General features: G+C 50.5%; 1 protein-coding gene across 3 annotated transcripts in view; it reads right to left on the reverse strand.

The window, feature by feature from the left end:
• Nucleotides 1-24,783, reverse strand: part of TRAF7 (TNF receptor associated factor 7) — a 36,145-nt gene that overhangs the window by 3,882 nt on the left and 7,480 nt on the right. The window contains exons 2-17 of one of the 3 annotated variants that reach the window (XM_074919436.1): nucleotides 18,099-18,190; nucleotides 17,885-18,003; nucleotides 17,626-17,683; nucleotides 16,386-16,477; nucleotides 11,645-11,761; nucleotides 10,229-10,321; nucleotides 8,450-8,483; nucleotides 7,018-7,201; nucleotides 6,200-6,334; nucleotides 5,129-5,346; nucleotides 4,457-4,530; nucleotides 3,371-3,419; nucleotides 2,730-2,857; nucleotides 1,540-1,622; nucleotides 1,085-1,124; nucleotides 562-678 (exon numbers count right to left, since the gene is read on the reverse strand). In XM_074919436.1, coding sequence (XP_074775537.1) covers nucleotides 562-678; nucleotides 1,085-1,124; nucleotides 1,540-1,622; nucleotides 2,730-2,857; nucleotides 3,371-3,419; nucleotides 4,457-4,530; nucleotides 5,129-5,346; nucleotides 6,200-6,334; nucleotides 7,018-7,201; nucleotides 8,450-8,483; nucleotides 10,229-10,321; nucleotides 11,645-11,761; nucleotides 16,386-16,477; nucleotides 17,626-17,683; nucleotides 17,885-17,965 — 1,503 coding nt within the window. In that variant the 5' untranslated portion in view covers nucleotides 17,966-18,003; nucleotides 18,099-18,190. The remainder of the gene's footprint in view (nucleotides 1-561; nucleotides 679-1,084; nucleotides 1,125-1,539; nucleotides 1,623-2,729; nucleotides 2,858-3,370; nucleotides 3,420-4,456; nucleotides 4,531-5,128; nucleotides 5,347-6,199; nucleotides 6,335-7,017; nucleotides 7,202-8,449; nucleotides 8,484-10,228; nucleotides 10,322-11,644; nucleotides 11,762-16,385; nucleotides 16,478-17,625; nucleotides 17,684-17,884; nucleotides 18,004-18,098; nucleotides 18,191-24,783) is intronic. The other 2 variants (XM_074919435.1, XM_074919437.1) reach the window with 2 other exon arrangements.

Genomic DNA, 24,783 nt, shown 5'->3' on the forward strand with positions numbered 1-24,783 from the left:
AAAAGAGCATGTGCCCTCCTACAGATGGATGGTCCCATAAGCCGTCTCACCAGGAGCTGGAAGCAGAACCAAGGGAATCTAGCCAAGGCTTTAAAGGGCAACTTGCAAAGCTGTTCCCTGATTTCTGCAGGCTTTAGGTAAAGATTGTAGATTCACGAGTCTTTGGAGGGGGGTTTCAAAACAGGCAGCCTGAATCCTCAGCCAATTCTGGACCCCAGACCCAATTCCCAATGGTCTGAGTAGGTCTGTTGGGGGCCCAAGGAAACACACTCAGGAATTGCCAAGAGACTCCACCTGCAGTCTTGGGTTTACAGAGTTAGAAGAAACAAAGTGTTTTTTCAGCCAGGTCCTAGAACACCTCTGACTTCAGCACAGAGCATGGGCTGAAGCTCTGCAGCGCTTGCTGCTCTGTGTAACTGTTCTCTCTGTGGCTCAGAACATAGCAACAAGGTCACCTACAGACCAAAGTGCTACTTTCTTCTTCCTGCTTGGACACTGCTGCCTGATAATTTGTACCCTTGATCCCCAAAGAGGCCTAGAGGAGCCCCCCCAGAGCTCTACCTTGATGGCTTTGAGAGAGCCGCTGAACAGCATGTTGTGTGAGGAGACCAAAGTGCAGACAGGATTGTCGTGTGCTCGGATCGTGTTCACTTTCTGCAAGTTTTGAATATCCCAGACCTGCAGAGGAGGAGAAGAGTGCCCGTGAGGGGCAGGGCCAGGCCCCTTGGGCTGAAGGGAGGCAGGCAGGACAGGGCAAAACTGCAGGCAGGACAGGGCGCCTGCACCAGCCACTGTCCTGGCCTGATCAGGACTGAACACCCTGCCCCAGCTCACAGCACCAGCCTCTTGCTCCCCACGCAGGAGTGGGGAGTGGGAAACCTAGGAGAAAAACGCCCAAATCCAGGAAACCAGCCTGAAACCAACCCACGAGGAACGTGGCTGAAGGCAGTGGATAAAACACACACAGGTTATCACTGGCAGCTGTAGAAAAAAGGACGCAGGTCCCTGCTCTAGAGCAGCGTGGGGCTGGGCTGTAGATCTCCCAGCCCAGCTGCAAAGCAGAGCAGGGGTCCAGGGTACTCACAATTATGGTGCAGTCAGCAGAGCCGCTGTACAGCTTGTTCCTGTAATGTGACCAGAAAACAAAAGGAGGTCAGCGAGGGAGAGCAACACGTGCAGGGTCCCAGCTCGTTCCCAGGCACCATGCTGGGCAAGGAGCTGCAGTCCCACAGCCTGACTGGGCCAAGACTAAACACCCCAAGGCCAGGAGCAGAGCCCAGGTCTCATGGGGAAGCCAGACTGGATTGGCCCATTGAGCAGGAGGCCGGGCACCCTGCTGGTGAGCAGGGAAGGAAGCCAGAACAGCAGGGGAGGCCAAAGAGATACGCTCTGTGTCAGTTTTTAAAGAGCTAAGAGGCAAGCTGTGCCTCTCCTGCACAATGTTGGCATGTGCAGGACCGAGGATGGTAGCTGTCATGCTCAGGAGCCCCAGTGCCCTCCCCCTCTCTCCCGCAGGGGCAGGTGTCCCTCTCCACTCACCCCTGGATGCAGAGAGCCAGTACAATTCCATCATGACCCTCCAAGGTCTTTTGGCACTTGTATGTGGTACAGGTATCCCACACCTAACAGGAAACACAAGGCAGCAGAGGGTCACATGCCAGCAGACAGAGCAGCTGGGGACCTGGGCAGGATGTCAGCAAAGCCACAACAGCATCAAAATGAGGAAACAGGCTGTCACCTGGGCACCTGCCTGCTGTGCTCCCAGGCAGAGATAAGCTCGTCTAGGAAAGGAAATTTACTGCAAAGGGTCAGGTTGAAGTTAACGAGTTAACACTGAGACACTGGACAGCAGCACGCACCAGCCCTCTCCAGCTCTGCCTTTCCCAGCCCAGGCCAACACAACACCCAGAACCAGAGAAGCAGCTCTCGGGCTCCTGCTTTAGTAATTCACACCCTGTCCCAGGCTCCAGTGGCACAGCACAGCCGCCTCTGCGGCTGCAAAGGCTCTCCCTGCTGAGCACACTCTGCACTCTCCAGCAAGGGAGCATAGGAATGTGTGCCCAGAGCAGCCAGGACAGGGGAAAAAGCTGTTTTCTTTCAATAAAGTACAGCAAGTAATAAAGTACAAACAATAAAGTACATGTGGCTCTTGCTATCACTCAAAGAAACTAAATCACAGCTCTGCTCATGGCAGGGATGGTTGCGGCAGCTGCCGTGGCTCCCCAGCCCAGCCCAGCCAGCAGCCACCAGCAGCCAACACAATGACACTGGGAGCTGCTGTCTAGGCTGCACTGGAGCAGCGCTGTCAGTTTGAGTTACTGAAAACAGGGCAAAGAACAACAAACATGCCATAAAATGGAAAAAGGACATATCCAATCAGGGAAAAATGCTTTTTTTATTTCTACGATGACTTTTTATAACAATGGAAAATAAATTCAGAAGCTGAAATAGGCTTGAATGCCCTAAACACTGTATAAAGCAAAACCAGCAACAGGAGGAATGAGATTCTAAACAGGGCTTTGCAAAACCCACTATTTGTCTCTTGATTTCACTATCACATAACATTTCCTCACAGAGAATTTTGCCCAACTATAATTGCGAAGAATCATTTAAGATTCTTTGGGAGAAACTTGGGGAATTGACATTCCCCCACACCACAAATTCAGCTTCTGCCCTACCTGAAGTACATTTACAAGTGCAGAAGATACACAGAAGACACAAGCTCTCACCTTAATGGTTTTGTCTGAAGAGCCACTGAAGAGCAAGTCTCCTATGGAGTAAACGCACAAACACCAGACAGGGCCCTGGTGTCCCACAAAGGTGCCCTTGCACTTGAAGATCTGCTGAGGATCATAGGCTGCAGAAACGAGAGGGCAGGTGAGAGGTGGGAGGATAGTGCTGCACCCTGTCACATGCTGAGTTTGAAGAGGACCGAGCTCCCCGCACTGGCCCGGCAGGTTCCTCCTTCCACTTCATGCTGTTGCAGGCCAGAAGGAACTGTGAGACTCTCCCGGGCTGGCTGGAAGGGCTCGTGTCCCACCCTTACAGCTCATCGACTCAGCACTGCTCTGAGCCCCAGGCTCATCCCCTAATGCAACTCCTGGGCTGGACCTTGGAGGCCAGAGATGCACTTGACCTCTCCCTGCAGCAGGTAGTAACTCTGCAGCACTGGGAGCTCCCCTTCAGCCAGTGCTTCTGGCAAACCCTCCCACTGGTATTTTCTTTCTGCAGCAGCCGTGACCCTGTGAACAAATAACTGCTTCACCCAGAGACAACTGTTACCTTGCTTATCTGTGACCTTGCCTAAAAGGGCTCACTGGCCACCACCCCAAACCCAGCATGGGAGGATACAAACCACATGGATACTCACATCCAAGGATGCCCATGTTAAGCCGAGCATTAATGTGGGAGAGCTCGTCCTGAAAAAGAGAACAAGCTGCATGAGCTGCAGCACCATCAAGACCAGCCTGCCCTTCTGGGCATGGCTTAAAGACTGTCCCCCTCCACTGCTAAAACCCCTCTTGCCTCTGGGCAAGTCTTGACTCCCTGTGAAGGCCCTCGCTTGGCAGCTCACTCATCCCCTGATCCAAGGTCTCCTGCTCTAGGACTCTGTCACCTCCCTCCAGAGGCCAGGGGGCTCTGAGAGCATCTCAGACCTGCACTAAACTCTTCAGTATTCAGGCAGGCACAGAAATACCTTTCCAAATATACTGTCCTTCCTCTGCCATTCACCAGACTGCTCAAAATAATCAAATCGGTTATGGGGACTGCTTGCTCAGCTGGGCTCCTGAAGCCCACCTTGCTGGAGAAGAACTGGAAGGTCTCTTTGTAGTCTCCTCTAAGATCCAGACCCTACGTCCACAGGGCCCCTCTTCATTAGTATGCTTAGGTAAGCCAGGATGAGCTCCTTCTAATCAGCACATCCAGTGAGATGCAGTCTGCCTGGACTAGGGAGGAATGTCTATCCAACATCAGTGCTTGAATAATGTCCAAAATCATGAGACAGCTCTCACCCCCAGCTTGTTAGCAGGGATCTGCTTATCTTCCTGCTCTCTGCAGGCAGGGAGAAGGACATACTGTCCCTGGCTAGTATAAAAGGTACAGGAGTGCCCAGGCTTTGGAGCAGAGGGCTCTCTCCTCACTGCAGGGCTCCCCTCCTCTGTTAACACGTGCTCAGAGCAGCAACAGGCTGAGAAAAGGCAGCAGAACCAGTTAAAACAGCAGCCCAGATGCAGTGACCAGAATGTGCTCCCTGAGCTGCCTTTAATTCAGCCTAGAGGATACCTTCACCCAGACCCCAGCTGCAGTAAAACTGAACCAAACCTGGGCTGAGCAGAGCCAGCAAGCGGGAGGGAACCCCAAAGACTCCCCCACTGCAGAAGAAGCCTAACTAGAAGCAGAGCCAGCTAACTCCACGCAATCCCTACTCTGCCCCAGGGCCCGGCCCCCTCCTCACGTTCAGCATGGAGGCGTCCCTGCGGAACTCCATCAGGTCCTCGCTCAGCTTGCTCTGGTTCTCGTCCAACACATCTACAAGAGAGGGACAGGGACAGGCCCACTGTCACTGCCGAGTCAGCGGCAGCATCCAGGGGAACAGGCAGAGGATGTGAACTGCCACCTGACCTCTGAACAAGGAGGGAGGAGAACCCAAGGCTGTTATCAGCAGGGAAAAGCAGGAGGGTGTCTGCTACTCAAATGTAAATTGTACTCGGGTGCTGAAGACCAGGCAGATTTCAGAGGCAAGGCAGGGCTGGGCACAGCAAAGGTGTCCAGGAAGCATGCTTGCTCCAGGATGGCTGCATCGCTGGCTATTCGACTTGATGGTTTTTATGGTGGCCTGTGCCCATGGACTGCACAGGAGGAAGTCACAGGAGAAAGCTGGTAGCTGCCTGCAGACATTTCTAGCACTTGCCAAGTGATTGGAGACTGCAGGATTAGGTCCCATGATGTTCTGGCAGCATGGGAGTCAATGGAACCCCTATTTGTTCCTCTGCAAGGAAGATCTGAACCTCCCAAAACCTGCTCAGCAGCAGTTTTAAACATGGAATGAATCATAATGCACCATCCTAAGAGCGAGCTGCCCCGTTCCTATGGCTCTGACCGCAGAGCTTGTCCAGTGCAGACTCACCAAACTTGAGCTCCAGGTTCTTCTCCAGCTGGTCGATTTTCTCGGAGAGCTTCCCCAGCATGGAGCGCAGGAAGGCAATTTCCTGGTCCTTCTGGGCCATTGCCACTTGCATCTCATGGAAGCGATCGTCTGTCTGCTGCAGGAACTCCTTCAGACCCTCGAACTTGCACGTCTCCAGGTGGGTCTCGTAAGTGTCTTGATTTCCTATGAACGTACACCTGCAAGGGGAAGGCAGGGGGGCTCAGGGAGGTGTGAGGCCTGTGCGGGTCCCCGCCGTCCCGCTCTCCGTACCAGGAGCTGGGTACAGGCAGCTGCAGGGCACAGAGAGGCCAAGCAACTCCTGTTCTTCTGGCCAAGGCACTGGCCCCAAACTGAAGTGTCTGTCTGTCTAGGCAGTTGCAAGGAAAAGCAGGTCTTGGGCAAGAGACAGAATGTGGTGTCAGTTCACATGCTCACCAGGAGCCCAACCTAAGAACTGTCAAAAAACCAATGGAAAAATCTGCAGCTGACCTCGGCAGATGCTGAGTGGGGTCTGCAGCAGGCAGGGAGTCAGGGCTGCTCAGTCAGGACCTGCCTTGCTCTGCTTCTGCCAAGACATCTCTTCCCTGCAACAGTAACCTTAGCTGTGCATCCTGCAGTGAACCCCCAGCACGGGCTGCACTCCTGCTCGGGTGACAATCAGCCCTCTGAGGCTGGTCAGCACTTCCCTGGCCGTGGGAGAAGGACCAGTTTGAGACACTGCCATGGTGCCCGCATCACTTGGCCTCCTCCCTGCATGGCTCTGGCCACAACCACTGCTCTGACTCTCCTCCAGCTGGTTCTTCAGCCTATGCACCTCTCCCTCCTCCTCAGCTGCCAGCAGGGCTTACAGCTGGGCAGCGTGACTTGCCTGTTCTCGACCAAAAACTCGGGGGCTGCCTTATGCAAGCCTGATCTCAGTCTCAGGCCAGTGCACAGCACTGGGTAGAGCTGCTCAGAGCCCATGGGACTATCCCAAAGCTGCAGGAGCTGAAAAGCAGCCCAGAAATGAGCTCAGTGCATCCTCTCTGCTAAAAATCACCAGCTCCTTACCCGTATTTGGAGTGGGGACATTTTATGTGCTCGCACTCTTTCAGATGGGCCTCCAGGTTCATTTTCAGGAGAGGTGGGCAGCTGGGGTTATTGGGGCAGCGAACTGGCCTGTAATCACAGCTGCTTTCATGATCTCTGCCCATGGAGAGAAGCAAAAGGAGGGAAAATCAGCAATAAGCAAAAATTAATGGAAACAACACAGATGGTCAGTGAAGAAGCAAACCAGCCCTGTGACACTGTCAGGTGATCAAAATCCTCCTGTTCTAAGACTACAATTACAGCTTGAAATTCACATTTGGCCAGTAAGTTGAGAGTAATAATAGACCACATTTACACAGGGAACTTCTGCAGCTGATTGGCAGAGCCTTCAGGCAGCTACCAACAGGTGACAGGGAAGACAGTGAATGCATTTAGGATGGGGAGGGAGGGCGATTTCAGATTCCTAGGATATAACCAGGATAACTCCTCTTACAAAAAGAATCCCAAGGTCTCTGCTTGACCACAGTCATAGTGTTTCAACCCAGCTGTGAGGTGGCTGCTTTCACAGCGTGTCCCCTGTCCCAGTGCTGAGACACTCAGCTGGGAGCAGAGAACAGCTTCCTCTCCCTGAGACCAGCCCATCATCCTGAGACACAGTGGGAATAATTGTCCCCTCAAGTCATGCTGCCCATTCCCACACCCCTGCAGCCCCAGTAGAGCCCTGCTGGCAGGAGCTGCGCTGTCCCCACCAGCCGCAGGGCAGCTCAGATATGACAACAGATTGCTGGTGGTGGAGCCCTTTCCCTGGAGAGGCTGCACACTGGTAACAAGCCACTTACTTCCTGGCACTCAATTTAATTGTAAACGGACATCCACGGGGGTCCACCTCGAAGGCAGCGGGCTTGCTGCTGGCTGCAGGCCGGCAGCCATACTTGCAGTGAATGAAGAGCTCCCCGATCTGCTCAGCCACCGCAATATTGTTAACCACTACAGTCAGTTTGGCATTGTCCACGGGGCACTTCTCTGCCAGGTAGGGAAGCAAAAGAGAGAGTCAGCAAGGGCTCAGACACTGCAGGAGCATTTCCAAGAGCCTCTGTGAGGAAATTTTTATTTTTTGCCTTCTCTGGCCAAGATGGCAACAGAACCAGCCATGAATATTCATGCAAGGTCTGCAAACCACTATCTCTGGTTTGTCTTGGAGCTCAGTGAAAAGCTAGTTTATGTTAATCCATGATAATTTGAGATAGTTGCCAATGAAAGGCCACCCTAATGCAGACTACCTTGTGCTTGGTGAAGTATGAGAGTATCACAGGCAGTGAGTGATGCCCCACACATCACCCGCTTCTGACCCGGGCCTGGCCTCAGCTCTTCCACTGCCAGCGGGGCACTGCAGGCCAGGGATGCAACAGCAAAGCAAAGACATGAGCTTTGAGGGCAGGAGCAAAACTGAGCAGCTCAGGATTGCAACTGCAAAGCCTTTTGCTACCAATCTGTTGCTTGGGATAGACATAACACAACATGGTGACAGGGGATTAGCAGGCAAAGCAGAGGGACCCCTCACAGGTGGAAGATGCAGATCTTTAGGCAGAAAGAGTTGCTGTTTTGCTCGACTCCCCAGGGCTCGCTCTTTGGGTAATATGAATGGCTTGGCTTTGTGCTGAACAATGGCTTTCCAAGAGGGGCACAGACTTGTGCCAAATAAAATCTTTTTTGTAGCGCAGAGTCCAGATCAAGTGAGAGCTGGTTAGGCCAGGGCAGCAGCCAGACGCTTGGGCTCCACCAGGTTTCTGGGAGAGCTGGGTGAGCTAAAGCAGCTCTGTGTGCTGCTGTGCACAGGCTCAGTCAGCAGCCGAGAGCTGGCACTAACAGGATGGTGAGGAGGGGTTTGATGGGTCTCTGCCAAACACAGCCCCCCGTTCCTTAGACAGGCAGCCACAGAAAGCTTTCTCTCTGAAATCAGTGGGTCAACTCTGGGCGAGACATGTATTATCCTGGGATTATCCACTGCATATTCCAGGATTTGAGAACATCCTGTGCCCAGGAGCCGGGCCCAGCTCTCTAGTTCCCATGCTACAGCATGAACCATCAGAGCTCAGAGCTGCATGGCCACCCCGTGCCCCAGCCCCTCGCTGCTGCGGTGGCAGTCTGTGACTGACAGCTTGTTTTAAGCCCTTCAGTCATCTTTCTGCAGGTTTCTTTTTAAGTGAAAGCAAACAAACCAGAAAACAACAGCGTTTTGGCTGCATCACACAGGAACAGTTCTGTACTCACCAGATGTTAAGGCACATCTTCTGCAAAATGTGTGCTATGGAGACAAAGAGGAACAGCAGTGTCACTGTAAACAGTATCGGACAAATTATTCCCTGTGGCTAACAATGGGAAAGGTGGAAGATACCAAAGCCTGTGGCTCAGGGGCCTCAGCAGCTGTTCTGGCTGCTTTATAGCTCAGCATGCTCCAGTCTGCACCACACTGCAAAAATCAGCTGCTTGCTCAGGCAACTGAGAGTGCAACACAGGTCCTGCTCCTGAGAAGTATTAAGCACCTGGTTTGAAGCTATGAGGGTTCTGCCCTGTTCAGGATCAGGCCATGACCATGGTGCAAGGCAAAGCCACGGGCACGTTCTGCCACACTCTGTTATTACTGCCCTCCAAGACTGCAGGGGTTTCTCTACTTCACCCTCCACTTTAATCCATGGCATTCCTCTCATTTCCCTGAGACATCCTCAAGGGGAAAAGCAAGGTGACGCCTGGCCTCTGCCTGTCCTTGTGCAGTCAGCCCATTGCACACCTCCCTCCGTAGCAATTCTAATGTAGCTGAAGCTCTCCTGCTGTCAGGTGGATGGTACAGCTGGTTTGCAAGCCCATTAAACACACTGTAAATTTTGCCACTTTCAATAGCTCAATGGCTCTTTGTTCTTACAGCAGAAATGTATAGTAACAATTTAACTTGATAAAGTAGCGAACACTATCTAACATGCTAATGAATATAAAGAAAGGAACAAAGGCTGCAGCATTTCACTGGTCCTGAACTTGCCCCGTGGGTTCCCTTGCCATGGGGCCTGTGCTTGGCAGCAGTGCTGGAGAGGCTGCAAGTCACTCGTCAGAGCTTTTATCTGCTGCCCTGCTCAGGCAGCCCTTTCCTGCCCTGCACAGCTGCATGGTGCTCTCTCCAGAGCTGCCAAACCAGGACTGCAAATGAAGCCACTCTGCTTCCTGCAGCATTTTTTTTTTCCATATTAACCAGTAAATTTCAGCGTCTCCATGAAGAGCTGCTTACTTAAATGGTGTAGGAAAACTGCACCAACATCCAGCACCTTTGGGGATAGCACCCTCACTGCAATAAACAATCCTGCTCTCTGCTTCTGTTGCTACAGCTCCGTCCCAGCAATCAGAAGCATTAGAGAGCCCGTCATGAAGCCATCTTTCTTCACATGTAGCACAGAAACAGGAATAATATACAATTTCTATTAAATCCCAGTGAAATGAAATATAGAAGAATATTCATAATACTCTGTGCCTTTCATTAGAGGATCTCAAATCCCTTTGCAAGCATTAACTAAATGAAGCTTCAAGCCATTCTTGTTTTATATGAACTTTCTTCCCAGCTGAAGAGCAACCATTCCTGGCGTGTTGAGGAGGCAGCAGCACTCTGCAGAGCCCTTCAGGACAGGGGATGAGGAGTTTCAGACCCCGCTGAAGCCACACCAAGGAGACTGAAGGTGGCCAGGACAGAGAGGCTGACAGTACAGCTCTCCTGGGAAAAGCTGCTCGATTTTAAGCAAGGTTTAAAAAAGCTGCTAACTGCAGCGTGCCCCATGCACCTCACTGTGCAGACTGGTTCAAAGCTCCCATGTGGGGAAATCCAACCCATGTCCATCAGCATCTCTGCTCCTATGTTGGCCTGGCTTCCCTGGTCAGGGGCTGGCTCCTCTTTGCTCAATCAGGCTGACAGTCACTGGGGACAGTCACCGGGGACAGTCGGGGCTTGTCTATAGCTCACACAGGAAATCATGGAGTCCACGCTCGTGATTTGGAAGAGTACTGCCTTACCCCACAGGTTGTGATGACTGGATCCTTAAACACACTACAGCACAGTTGGCAGCACAGCTTCACAGACGGTTGTTCAGCAAACACCAGCGGCTCCTGAAGAGGAGAGGAGAAAGGGACAAGGAGAGCACAAGGATTAGTCCAAACACAAAAGCATCCAGCTCTGTAGAAGGAGCAAAACAACTCTTCAGCTGTGAGCCTCGGGGAGCTCTAAGGATTTCATTATCTTGAAATAAACTTTTGTCTGGATCTGCAGACCTCCAGTATGTAGGAGGTAGGGGAAGAATGAACTTGGGAATGGCTGGAGACCCTCAGCTCATCACAAACTGGGGGCCACCTGCATCTGGGAGGATCAGGACCCAACAGCAAACTGCATGGACCAACTCCTTTGCCAGAGTGACTCAAGACACCAGAGCTGTGTGAGCTGCACTGTCTGGTACTTTTTGCTTGACTGGATTCAACAGTGCGTTGTCAAAAATGTTCCCTGTACTAAGCCTGAAGTTTAAAAGCAATTTTAAAACAGCTTGCCCTTTTGTATTTTTGAAACATCCTGAAGGAAGGGCTCTTTCACTCCCTTCTGAAGCAGAAACAACATTGTTTCTGCCGCAATGGGCACATCTCTCCAGTTTTGTTTACCAAGCAGGACTGCCGGAGCGCGGGCTCTGAGCACATCCTCCCGGAGCAGCACAGCTCTCTGCTCCATGGCAGAGCCAGGCTTCGCATTTCAGAGTGTTTCAAATCAATCACTGCAGTTCGGTCTGTCTTTTCATCCTGGGATGCTCTCAGAAACACAAACACAACCCCCCGGGTTCCTAAACATGAAACACACACTTTTATCCCAGACCTGTGGCAAAATGCCGCCTGACCTTTTATGCATCCAGTCTGGGGTTAGTTACTGGGTCAGAAGCTAAGCACAGGTTACAAGTGTCCTCCCCCAACAACAGTCACATGTGGACAATTCCTTGCACCCTCCTGGGGCTCACAATCAAGTCAGTGGGGTGCCAGCAGCCCTAAATGCAGGATGGGGCTCTGAATCAGGGGGCAATTGTATTAGTCTTGCTGCCTGGGGCTAGACCACCAGCCTAAAGACTTGCAACCCCTGCTGCTCTGCAGCAGAACCAGGGAATCACACCTGACTTTGCTAAGACTTACAGTTTTTCTGAGAAGCAGAAAAGCCTCACCATTGTCCCTTCTTCACAGCCAGGGAAATAGTACACAAGAAAGCAAAGTAACTTGCAGAAGTCAGTGGTGGAGGCAAAATTAAAACCAGGAATCCTGACAGCCAGGCTTTTAGTTAACAGACACCATAAAAAATCTGCCTATGATAGATAGCTCTATGTACTCACAAGAGTCCACTAAGTTACTCTTTCGATACTGAACTCACTAATACTGCTCCTTCAGACAATCCCAAATACCTACTGGCTCCTCCTCTTCCTCATGGAGTGAGAACGTCGAGCGCAAGGACATGTTGGACTCAGAGTGCAATGAACGGACGGAGATAGCAGAGTCAGAGCGGCGTGGGGTGCTGATCGGAGGCTTCAAAGAGATAAAAACCAGTTCTTGTTATTCCAAATAACTCTCCTGGCTCCAAAACCCTATGCACAGAGACTTCAAATTCAGTCCCTCCCCTCCACAAAACTCAGCTGCTCCATTTGTTCATCCACTCTGCCAAGCTGCACTGAGCGGTCCCCAGAAGTAGCGTGTCCTGCCGCTGTGTGCCCTTCCCAGCAGCCAAGAAGGCTGCACCGTGCTCAGAGACAGGACAGGCATCATTCAGCTTTAACCTTCTAAACCAGGCTGACATCTAAATTCCAAGCACGTAACTTTCTCAAAGGTGCATTCGTTTGTATACTTACCGTGCGTACCCGCAAAGCAACGGTTTGGAAGAATTAATCCTTCACAGAAAGCTTTGTAAATCTCCCCCAGAGACAGCTACCAGCTTCTACAGTTTCTATAATCTCTGCAGCAGCACTTGTTGTTTCACTCGCTATCTAACTTCTGCCAAATTTCTTTGCGTAAGTGTGGAGACTTCCTTCTATTCAATTCAGTAACAGACTGGCTTTGTCGCTTCCTGCTCGGGAGGGGAGAACTAAGTGGACATTGCGTGCACCAATCAAGAAAAATCCCACTGGTTAAGGCAGCCTTGGGATTGGCTTTGAGGGAACGCTGCTCTGGAATATTAACCAGCAGCGCATCTCTAAGGGTGGAATATCAACCACCAGCGTGCAACCAAGGGGCAATTTGCCGTCAAAGCAAAACCAGTGGGGTGACTGGACTGGGGGTCTAGCACAGCTGGTAGTGCAGCCACTGCTGGGATACTCTGGAAAAGCTGCTGCTGGCAGACTGGGAAGAGCACAGAGACCCAATAAAGGTCTTCAAGGAACGGAATGGACAGGCTGACAAAGAAATGGGAGAACTGAGCCATAAATTCCAGCCACTTCACATCACGAGATGCCCAATGCCCCAGCTGCCTGCGCCTGCACCCATCACACCTACACGTGGCTTGATCATAGCCTGGGTCAGTTGCCAACTCCTACAAGTGCTGGCGGGAAGGAGCTCTGGAGATCGCTGGCGCTGCTGCCCTCTAGAAGAGGGACTCTCCCTGGATCAGGTCATTCCTAGCACTGCCCACCTGGAACAGGGAAAGCCACATGGATGAGACTCTGCCACCCTGCATTCCTGTCCTGTGTTACCTTGTCAGCAAAACTGTTTTTTTTTTCCCTTGTGTTGAATCTGAACCTCCCAAGACACATTTTATGTGCTTGCCTTGGGTGAAAGTGTTGACATCACACCCCAGGAGAGACAAAAGTAATGTAGGAGGCCAGTGGGGCAGGCAGGAAATTCAGCAATGAAAGATCTAAGATGAGGTTCAGAGACTGCTGCCTTCCCCAGAGACAAACTATACTGCAGTCTGAGTGCAGTCCTCGCTGGGCTGCAGAAGAGGAGCAGACCAGGATCCTGCTGGTTCCTCACATTCCTCTGCTTCTTAATTTTTATGATACTGGGATCTTAGGAGCTCAGAAGTGCTGCATCTGCTTAGAAGCCAAAGCATAAAGTTCCTTTTCTTAAAGACGGCATATTTATTGGCTAAATATGTAAACCTTGAGGAGGAATGGTTATAATGAGGTAAATCAATTTTATGTGTATCCATTAATTTTATTATTTTCCTCCACTAGTAACAGAAGTTATTAAAATAACAAGAATGACTGTGCATAGTTCCCATTCTGGAGGTGACACAGAGATCAGGGCAGCACAGGCAGGCTCTGCAGCGAGGTACTTTTATCAAGAGCAACATCCTGTGTGGATCACCGACGGAGAGGGGGAGGATTGCAGCCCAGGAGCACTTCCAGGAGACAGGGGTGAGAGATACAGCCTTGCTAGGCTTGTGCAACACTGCTCAGCTCTGTGTCCTGGCTGGGCTGGTGTTAACTATACAGGAGAGAAGCTGATGTGCTGACAAAGATCACACCACTTGGGCCACAGAGACAACGCTGCATGGCAGGGGTGTATGCTGGCATTCACTGCCCCTCTAGGCATCTGCAGCATTTGTTTTTGCCAAGCAAACAAGGCTAAGACTCGAGAGCCCTCAGCTCTACAGGGTCCCTGCACTGCTTCCTGCTCCTAGCCTGACTATTTAGACTGAGCTTTGCAGCACTAGTCATGTGTAGAGCAGCCAGCACAAGGGGACCGACCGCAGGGTGCTCTTGCGCTGCAGAGTAATAGTGAGCAAGGACCACAGGACCCCCATGCTACGGGCTTCTGCCCAGGTTTTGGGGGGGGAACCCCTGTGCCCCAAAGCCAAGGAGCACCAGGCCCCAGTGCAGCGTTTGCAGTTCAAAGCCTGCAGAGTTCAGGGGCGGGGTGGCACAAGTGGCATCGCTTTGGCCAGGCTTGGATGTAGGAGGATCTGTCAGAAAGGTCTCACCTCCCCAGAGCTGTGCCAGGGCTATTTCTACACTAAATATCAGTTCCACCTTCCAATAGCCCAGGGATAGAGTGCTCAAACATCTTCTGATGGAAGATGGATAGCTTGCTGCTGGCCAGTAGCGAAGTCTGTCCTCTGGCTGAGAGGTGAAGCTCCCTGTTAACAGCCGAGACTCTGTAGAGCTGCTCAGCTCTTCATCCATTAGCACACATTTGCCCCAATATCCAGCTGCAATTTTTAGGTGCAGTTTCCATCATGTCAGCTACAAAAGCAGCCTCCACGTGAAGGTTCCAGCACAGTCCTCACTCCTGCTCCCCCCCAGGCATAGCGAGGCTGGGAACCTGTGGCACTGTTTTCAGGAAAGATGACAGCAGCTGCTCAATAATCCCTGCCTCGCACACAGAACACACCACTCTGCTTTTGGTTTTATTAAGAGAAGCTTTAAAAAGAAAGAAAAAGGGGTGGTGGAGGTCACAGGAGGGCTGTCTCATCTCCAGCTGTCTCTCTGATGGCTGACAAGCCCTTGGCAGCTTCTGAAGAAGGGAAAATTTAGCAATGAGGAAGGGAAATCCCAGATTATTTCTTGACAAAGCAAAGGAAGCTTCCTAAAAGGGTTAGTGGGAGTTTGTCTGGAGCAGCAGGCAGAGCAAGGCTGTGGCGCTTCTCCTTTGTTAGCACCTCATGCTGCAGGCTGCTTCCTGAACCACTCATTAATCCTCTTGCTATTTTTGCTTAAGAATATTCAGCGCTCCAGGGAAGGTGGGCTGAGACTGTTCAAGAGGACTGAGGCAAGGTCCGTGGAGAGATCTCCTGTTCTTGGCTGCACACCTCAATTCATGACACTGGGATTTTCAAAGGAGTCAGGGAGCTTCTCCATCTGACATGGCTAAATGTAAAGTCCCCAGCACCCCCCCGCTCCTCTGGAAAAATCCTCACCTATGCTCTGAGCACAGCACTCAGCCCACGGGATCAGAGCTGACAGCCAAGGGCTTCCTGGAACAGTGGTCCAGCACCATGGGGTCAGTGATGTGACAGAGAGCTGCATTTGCCAAGGACACAAGGCAAATGTTCAAAGGACTTGGAAAAAAACCCAAACAAACCCCACATAAAAAACAAAAACCCCCATACACACACATAAAACACAGCAGGAACCCTGAGGAACAGAAGGAACTTTATAGGATGCTGACAATAAAGCTCTTTGCAATCTGGTGTCAAATTTATTTTAAGAAGTGTTGCAGCTCCATATTGTTGCTGACCCCAGTCTCTGCCAGTGCCTAACTTCAGCGGCAGCAGTGATCCATTTATCCCTGGCTTGGAAGCTGGGTCTCATAACCCAGCAAAGTCTACAAGCATACACTTAATGTGAAGTCTACTACTAACACGCTTAAATCTAACCTGGAGCTTGTGGTTATGGGATGTGGCTGGAGCACTAGAGAGAGGAGAAGGTCGAGGCCTCAGAGCTGTCCATCCATTCACTGAGGTTTGCTGTTGCTGTTCTTGATTTAATTGATTTAGATGATTTAATTTCTCTTTAAGCAGCTAACCCCGAGGCCTGTCAGATCACTAAATTCCCCCAAAAGAAGTTACTCAGAAGTGAGTGTGATGAATGAGAAAGCTGGATCTAAAATTAGGAAGTGCTTTTCTGCAAAGATATTGAGAGACATAGGAATGGTTTGGTTTGTGTGAGAAGACCCCAATGATGTCATCCTCAGCTGTCTGTAGTGACCGACATCCCACGCCGCAGGTTCCAGACCTGCTCCCTGCGGCCAGAAGCCCCATCTGGAGGTGGAAGGCGGAATGGATTTTCTGATCCTAACTGCAAGGGCCAACTCTGCTGCCCAGCACAGCCCCAGACAGCGCTGACAGTAGCTCTGATTTCCCCGCAGCTCAGGAGAGCCGCAGCACACTGCTCCCCTCAGGAGGCAGGTACACACCAACCAGTAGACCGGGGGCATCTGTAGCTCCCGGGCTTTGTAACCACACACCATTTTCAAGCAGTCTGAAAAGCAGCACCAGCCTAACACCCCAGGTCAGAAGCGGCCTCTGCTATCCCAGGGGGAGCAGCCAGGAAATGCCAAACTTGGTCCTGCCTCCGGTACAGACATCTGCCTCCAATGTCACGCAGTGCATGGGAATGATGAAGGAGGCAGAGGAGTCCAGAGGAGCACTAGACACCTCTCATTTGACACATCATCAGCTAAGCCAGTCAGTACAGGGGCTCCTGGCAACACCTACCATGCCATCGTCCTCATCTCGCGGGGAGTAGGTGAGTGTGCTGGAGGAGGATGGGGTCCGACGATGCTGTTTAAAAGTATTGGTCCCGTCAGCTTTAAGGCAAAAAAAAAAATAAAAAATCAAGCATTTAGGCTCCTCAGTAACACTTACAAGCTATAGGTCAGTCTCTGTAGCTGTAAGTGTTCCTTGGCAAAGGAAAAGGCTAGGGATTCCCCAACTCCAGTTCATGACCTGGACGTATCAGTGCAGGCAGAACAATCCTGATCTCTGATAGCTGGCTGAAAAGCATGCGGCCCTTTAAAGGCAGCTTGCCCACAGAAGAGCACAGATAATATCCTACCAGGTCCTTAGGTTAAAAACACTATTAAAAGGAAACCTTATACTCCCATATCTCTCAGTCACCAACAAAAACTGCTTCAATCAAGGGAGGTCTGGATATTCTTGTAGCACAAGGGAAGCATGCTAAATTAAATTGGAGATATTTGTATAAAGATCATGTTAAAGATCATTATAAAATGTTGAATGTAAATATTCAGGAGTCCAAAACCACCTAGAGTCTGGAATCCTGTACAAATGTAATCCAAACGTTTTCCCCAGGCTGATGTTCATTTCCTTATCTAAATCAGTGTCAAGTGCCACACTTTATCTTTACTGAAGTAAGGATATTTTTATTCCAGAATGAAACCAGACCTCTTCCTCCATTCACACCACGTGTCAGGGCTCAGACTCCTCACCTGCTGGGCTTTGAGGAACAAAGCACAGGAATTTTAAACGAGCAAGTACACGTGCACCCCCTCCTGTCTGAGCTTAAAATGGCCATGGGGGTTTTATCAAAGTGTCCAGAGTGACTCACAGTCAGGCAGAGAGGGAAGAGGGGAATATTCAGCGCTGGTAATGATTGCATGAGAAGTCACAGGGATAAATAAGCTTTGGTACCGAGCTCTGTATCAAACCCTGTTGTACTATCCTAATTTCAGCAAGGGCTTCCCAGTGGTACTGTTAAGTCTGCCTAACGGGAGAAAATTTCTGTGCATGCTCATTTCCATCACGCCTGGTGATCAGATGCCATAAATAACACTTTGGCTGCATAATACTAAAACCAGCACCTCGGCACCTGTCTGCAGTCAACACAGTGATTCTCCCAACAGCTTTATGATTTGTAAAACAACCACAACAAAAAACCTGCTAGGGATCACACACAGTGCTTTGGGGAGAAGGTCTACTCATGAAATACACTCACCCTTTGTGATGGTTGTCACAGCAGAGTAGGCTGGCCCAAAAGTTGTTTCCATTCTTGTCTGAAATATTGACAAAATGAAGGTCAGTGAGTATCACTGCAGCACAGCCCAAAGGCTTGCTACCTCTCATGAATTGGTGAAAAAATGTACGTACATATTCCCAGCTTTTATCTGTGGATATTGTGATTTTTAAGTGGCAAGAAAATACCATATTTTCAACAGGCGTCTTCATTTTCTCAAAAGAAAAACCACCAGCCTTACCCCGTTAGTGTTTTCGGAAGTAGTGATGTTTGTTGTGCCACTGGAGAAACGATTGTAGCGAGCGTTCTTGTTTGAGCTCATAATCTAGGCCAGCATCTGTTAGTCATGGGAAGTTTGCTCTGCAGAAGACAGACAGAAGGAGAGTTAGGTTCGGTGTATGTATTTTCCTGGGCTCAGAGAACACTCTCCTGCAGCATTAAGGCTAATTATTTACCTAAACTCACATAAACCTGGATCTTCAGATGCAAGTGGCAAGGACAAGGTCAGGTTCCTTCAAATCATTCCCTGATGAGCGTTCAGCACTTTCTAAAAATAAAATTATCTTTTAAGATAATTCCTCAATCGCCCAAATACTGGAATCATTAGCTGCTTGTACAAGTATATGACTGTTTTAACAGCAGATGAGACTTCTCAGGAGACTACTTACTCTAATATCGCATTCCACTGGCCATGATACAGATCAGTCTTTTCAAAATGAGAGTATGTACCCGCTGTGATTGAGTCCCAGCAGAGAAGAACCCTTCACAGGCTCTGTATCTGGTCCTCTCTCCCTCCCTCCCCAGTTTGAGTGTAGTCCAGAAAGTAGGTTGCCTGCTGCTTCCCAAAACACTTTGCACGAAGCAGGGAAGAGCAAGCAGGGCCCTAAAAGGGAGCTCCTTCCACCAGACAGCAACGGCGAATGCAGAGCAGACTGTACCGTGGCAGGCAGGGGGATTCTGGCTGAGGCCACAGATACAAGCGTGATCTTCCAGCATGCTGGGGAGTTGAGCACATGGAGGGCAGAAAAGGTCTCTGGGTGTAAAGCTATACCTGTAAAACCCTTATCCCATTAACTGTGAGGCTCAAGCTGAGCTGGCCTGGCCTCCAGAGCCCAGGCAGCTTGTTCACTCGCAACTCTGAGGCTCAGGGCACTTTCTGAGCACACGACAGAAACAGCCCATTGAGTCTTCCAGGCCTTTGCTTTAGTGTGAGGGGCTGCGACTGCCTCCCTCCCCCCAGGACTACCCACCACCAGATGAAGGCAGAGGTGCCCTGGAAGCTCAGCAGCCCCACATCCTCCTCAGCTGGGGTGGCAGAAAGGGATCCCTCCAAGAGAACCCCTTTCCCAGGCAGGCTCTGAAGCCATTTCTGGCACTTCCAGACAAGAAAACCAAAGCCTGAAAGTCCCTGCACCCCCAGAACTAAAGGCTGCCTCATATTCAAAAGCGTGATGAGCACAGGCTTCATCCTGTTCTTGTGATGAACTTACTGGGAGTTTTGCTGTTTAATTCAAAAGCCCTGGGCTGTACTGCTGCACACAAAAGCCAGGGCTAGATCCTAGCAGAAAGCAGAAGTCCCACATCTGATTTACTTATAATTGCATTAAAGGGAGTTCTTTCTAGCGTGCTCTGAGGTCAAAGAAACCATGAAAGAAACCTTACTGCAAGTAACGTGTTTGCGATTCTGGATCTCACTCCCAGTTTCTGCTCAAAAACAACCAGCAAAGTATCAATCATCATCCAGAAAGAGAAACCATCTCTGCCCCAGAAGTCAGCAGAGGGGCTCATTTCTTTTCCTCCATCATTTACACAGTTTTTTACTAGGTTCAACTTTGCAAAGTCAAGTATTACACAATAATAATCTGCAGAAACACATGGAGTTTGCTTTCTTTAACCTCTGTTGAAACCCAATGCTGGGTGCAGGGCACAAAATTATGCTGTTGTCCCAATGAACTTGACAAGATGCTCTCAAAGTCTCTCCTTTGGAGCCAGGGGACCCATAAAAAGGAGCTGCACCTCCCCTCTGCCATCATACAGAGATGCTTCTGGCTTGAGCAGAGGTTTCCCTCAGAGAAGACAAGGGTTCAGCAGGGCACTGAGCTCTCCTCACAAGCTTCCCCTTCATCCTTGCAGCTGACAGATACGGCTTGCACTTGCCCAAGGAGACAGGGAGAAGGATCCTGATTAAGAGATCTCTTTCTGTCCCAGGTATAGTTAAGTCTCTACCAGCAGCAGAGTCCAAGGGCTAAACAGACAGACCAGAAATGGTTTACCAAGACACAGCCAAAATCCTTTTTTGCAGGACAAGAGGCAACCACCAGCAAAGGGTGCCTTGGAAGAAACACCCCTGCAATCGGCCCTGCCAGCATTGCTCCAGCCAGGCTTTCACACACCTCCCTTCCAGCTTCTGGGGAGGTGAAGTGTCTTGGGTGTTTCTAGTTGGTTTTCTTTTACCTGAGGGTGACAAGTCCTAAATCTTTAAGCTCTCTATAAAAGAGACAATTGTGATTTGTCCACTTTACAGAGAGGGAAATTGAGGCTCAAAAGAGAGACATGATCACACAACATAGCTGTGACACAGGACTTGCCCAGGGCCTCCTTACTCCCAGTCCAAGAGCATATCTACCTCTCCCTCGAGCCCCAGTGCAAGGCTGCCTGCACGGAGCACCAACCGCCTGCACTCCCATTTTAAACGCTGCAAAGGTGATGCTCAAGCTGTCCTCAGCCAAAACGTCCGACAGCTCAGCCATGCCTGACGCAGCACTTCATGTTGCTTGCTGCAGTTCTTTATCGGACAACTGCCAGGCATCCAGATTACAGCAGCAGCACAGTCCATGGAATTACTACTCGGGTCTAAACTATAGGAAAAACCTACAGTCTAAAACAAAATGAAACAAAAAAAAAAAACCCAACACAAAAACCCCACAAAAAACCCCAACCACACAGAAACCCCAAAACCAAACTCAAGACCATCTTAAAAACAGGGATCTGGATAATGTTTTCCACACATCTGAAAGCACTGTCCTGGCTGTTTGCAAATGCCAGATCCCTTAGGAGATGCTAAGCAGAGCTCCTGGAGTTGCCTCAAGAACAGCAGGAATGAAGTAGTGTTGTGCTGCTGCATCATGGAGACCTGCCGAGTTTAAAGCTGGGTGCCGGCACGCGAGAAGTTTGGCATCGGCCATCAGGATCCTGTTATTCCTTGTGGTGGTTCCTTAGAGCACAGACAGCAGGAGGCATGGGGAGGGTGGGTGGTGGCAAAGAGGCAGACGAAGCTTTTGGATAACATACTGGCCTTGGCTGCAGGAGATCTGAACCCCCTCAGCCTCTCGCCCTCTTGCAACCTTGAGCAAGCCACTGGGGCTCTCTGCTCCCTCCCTGTACAAGTCTGTTTACCTCTTCTACACAGTGTAACTGGACTACAAAGCCTGAAGAGGAAAGAACCTTTGGATATTTGTGCAGCATCTAGCACAAAAAGGTCTCCACCTCATCTGGGGCCTCCAGATGATGCAGTGCTCATAAATAATGCAAAGCAAGAACTTCCATGAGTGATGACACAAACTGCCACGTTTCCTGGGATTTCACGTCTCAAGGTTGCACTATCTCATGTCTAGTAACATGCACAAACCCCTGAAGTTCCCCTCTTCTATAGGTTCCCTATGTCTAACAATACAGTTACGCTTGCCAATCTCTCCCCTGGAGAAGGGATCCAGCAGCCTCTTCCTCCCACGTTACAGTGGAAATAGAGGGACTCACTTTTCAGGGCTAGGAATTCATGATTCCTTCCTCAGAGAACCTCAGCAACATCTACCCAAACACCCTCTATCCTGCACTACTCACAAGACAAGAGCGAGGATACGCTCCCACCTCACCAGCCCTGAGAGCATTTAGGAAACCTTACATATTAAATATTCCTATGGGGTTTTAAAGGAAACAATCCCAGATGGAAGGAGGGGAAGCCCATCCTTATGGAGGACTGTGGGTGGTCTGGAGACTCAGGCAGAAGCTTCATCCCCTTCTCATTTTCAGGGTATGTATTGCCTTCAGACATAGCAGATGAACACTCAAAAAAGCAATGAGGAAGCACTCACCGTGGAGCACAGTGACAGGAAAAACCAAGACTGAGGACAACAGACAGTTTGAGTAGTTTTGTAATATCATTAAACCAGGATCAGATGTGTAACAGTGACACACAGGCACCTGAGCTACTGCAATCCATGAGTTATGGCCTGTCAGCCAAGGATGAGTGTGACCCTTTAAATACCTTCTGTTGAAACTTCTGCACAGGCTCGGAGGTGTCTGCCGTGGTGCAGCTCACAGGGTAACCCAGCAGGTCACAGAACTGCTTACTGCTCAGAGGAACACCTGCACTTTCACCCTGTCCCAAAGCCCCACTGAAACGGATGCAAAATGCCTTCCAGCTTCAACAGATCTTGAATAAATCCGAAGCGAGGAAGGGAACGCGGCTGGAATACAGGGGTTTTCCACACATTGTTTATAAGCATGTCCTGCGCTCTGCAGCTTGGCTGAGCAACCTACCTGCAAGCAGCAGCAGGGAGTCTGCTTCGCGTCTTCTCTGAACAGAAACCAGAGGAATGCAAGCAATGGAAAAAATGTTGTGTGGAATATCAGCCAGGCTGCAGAGCACCAGCCACCACATGAATATCTGATTTCAGCCCAAATCTCTGCAACCACCATATACAGGAAGCATTTCAACAGAGCGGACACCTCTCTAGAGCACTGTCTGACAGCTCCTTCACATCTCAGTCTTAAAAGAGGTATTGAGAAAGGCCTTCTCCAACTGATACCAAAGAAATTAAAAAGAGGCAAAAAAGAGCTGGTGTTGTTAATACCAGCTTTCTACAGCACTTGCAAAAATCTCCACCAGATCCCTGAGCCTCTGCTTGGCATCTGAACCCTGGCCAGCTCTCAGGCCTGGAAGACCAAGCATCCATCCTGGGTGGCTGGTGTCCCTCCCTGGGGCACCCTGCCCTGGCCCCCAGCAGCTCCTGCCCCTGCCCTGACTGCAGGCAGAACTGCGTCCAGAGGAGATACAGACTATGGCACAGTCCAAGTATCAAATATTTTGTGTTACAAAACACGTGTGCTTTGTGACCTAGAAAAAACCCTAAGATTTACTAGAAATTGCAGAATCTTTTGGGCTATGAAGTCCTTCTCAGGCGACCGCATACAAAGGGGCTCCAGGAATCCCTGAGCACCTTCAGCAGCTCTGCAGAGCAGCAGGTCATAAACCCTTGTGCAGGAAACATTCTCCCAATTTTCCAGCTTCCGACTCTACAGGGTCAGGTTATGATTTACAGCAAAATGGGTTGCAGAGGCAGCCTGACACCTGCAGTGAGAGGACAGGATCCGTTTGTTCTGAAAAGACAAGAACTGTTGAAAGAACTTGTGTGCCCCAGCAGCACAAGAGTGCAGGGATGCCCTCTAAACTCCATGGAGAGGCATGTGTGGACCCACGTGTCTGGAGATCGGCCTGGGAACCCAGCCTGTGATCCAGACTCTCCCTGCCTGGAGTTGATTTTTTTTTTTTTTTTTTTTTAACATGCAACTTTAGTGCTTTTGACAGTAAAAAAAAAAAAAAGAGGGGGAAAAAATCTACCCTGGAAAAAGGAAGCTGTGGGGACCTGCTATTTGATAAATCACATGGCTGATAGTAACCAGATGCAAGGGAGGGGAAGGGCTAAGTTTCAGCATTTGTACACCACAGGGATCAACTCACGCTTCTGAGATTCAGCAAAACGTCTTAAAATTCTTACTTGAGTAATCCATGCAAGGAAAAGCCCAACCACCAGCAGTTGCAGAGGCAGCTGTGGAAAGCAGTGCTCTCTCCCCACAGCAGGGGCCAACGGGATCAGCAATGGAGCTGCTTTCTGCTGGCTGTTCCACACTGCTGCCAACCCCACCACAGCACCCCAAAGCAGGGAGAGGAATCACCTCGGGGACCAGTGGCCCAGATCATCCTCTGGCCAAGTGGAAGAGTTTGCCCACAAGAGGGGTCTGGTGGGACTGGCACAGGTCCCCTCAAGGGTCTCCCTTCCCCTCAGCCCCCAGAGCGCACACACCCCCTTGGCTATTCCCAATACTCCGCAAAAAATCCTTACAATCAACCTCAAGATCAAGGCTGAGACTCTGAGTGGGGATGCGGCATGAGGTGAAGGGAGAGCAGAATATCCTGGTCCTTCACAAACATCACGTAACCTGCCCAGTCCTGATTAGGAGCCAGCTCCTAATGTGGGACCCACACTATCACAGGCACAACAGCACTGCTGGGGTTCGTGCTCCAGCTGCTCTCCAGGGCGAGACACGGGCACGGCACTGGATCCCGCTGGTGAAGGGCGTCAGCGCTGAGGAGCGGCTGGCAGACGTGATGCCCCATGCTGCACCAACTCTCTTTGCCAAGAAACCTGCCAGCGTCTCCGCCTTGCACAATCAACCGCCCATAAAGCTCAGCGACATGTCCTACATCTGCTTTGTTCTTTTTCCCCTCTCCTTTCAGTTCACTGAAGCTGTCTCTCAGGTTATTTACCCCCCAGGAAACTGCTGGGCTGGCAAAATCATAGACAGCAGGAGTGTTTGCCGGAGAGTGAGGCCAACGCATGCAGCTGGCCTCGTGAGAAAGGCAGGCATGGTGTTATCCTGCTCCGGACGGGAACAGCCGCCCTGTGACGTGAATTTCCTTATTTCACAGCCTGGGTATTTACAGAATAAAACACAAGCTTCTGTTCCTCTTGCAACACCACAGCCAGAACGAGAAGGTTACACATCCTTGAGAGTACTGGCACATCAGCGGGGAAGTACTCTTACAAAAATCTAAAATGCACCCCGCTGCTCCCACAGCCCAGCCCAGCCGGACAAGGGCAGGGCAAGCAGGCACCGAGAGCAAGGGGTGAGGGTTTGTGGTCTACACCCCCTTTCTCGGCTGCATCGCAAGCTCTTACGCAGCCAGGGCTCTGCTGGGGCGGGTAACAGGGCTAGTAACTCCAGTCCAGTTTGGGCAGGCCCTGTCCACTTTGTCCTTCTGCCGTAGCAAGGTGTTGCCCTCACTTTTCGTGAATGATTCTCAGTAGCCCACAGCAACCTGCAAAGGAATGTCTCAGACCAAAGCACAGATGAGACAAA

This window comes from Athene noctua, chromosome 15 (genome assembly GCF_965140245.1).
Source record: "Athene noctua chromosome 15, bAthNoc1.hap1.1, whole genome shotgun sequence".
NCBI classification, from domain to species: domain Eukaryota; kingdom Metazoa; phylum Chordata; class Aves; order Strigiformes; family Strigidae; genus Athene; species Athene noctua.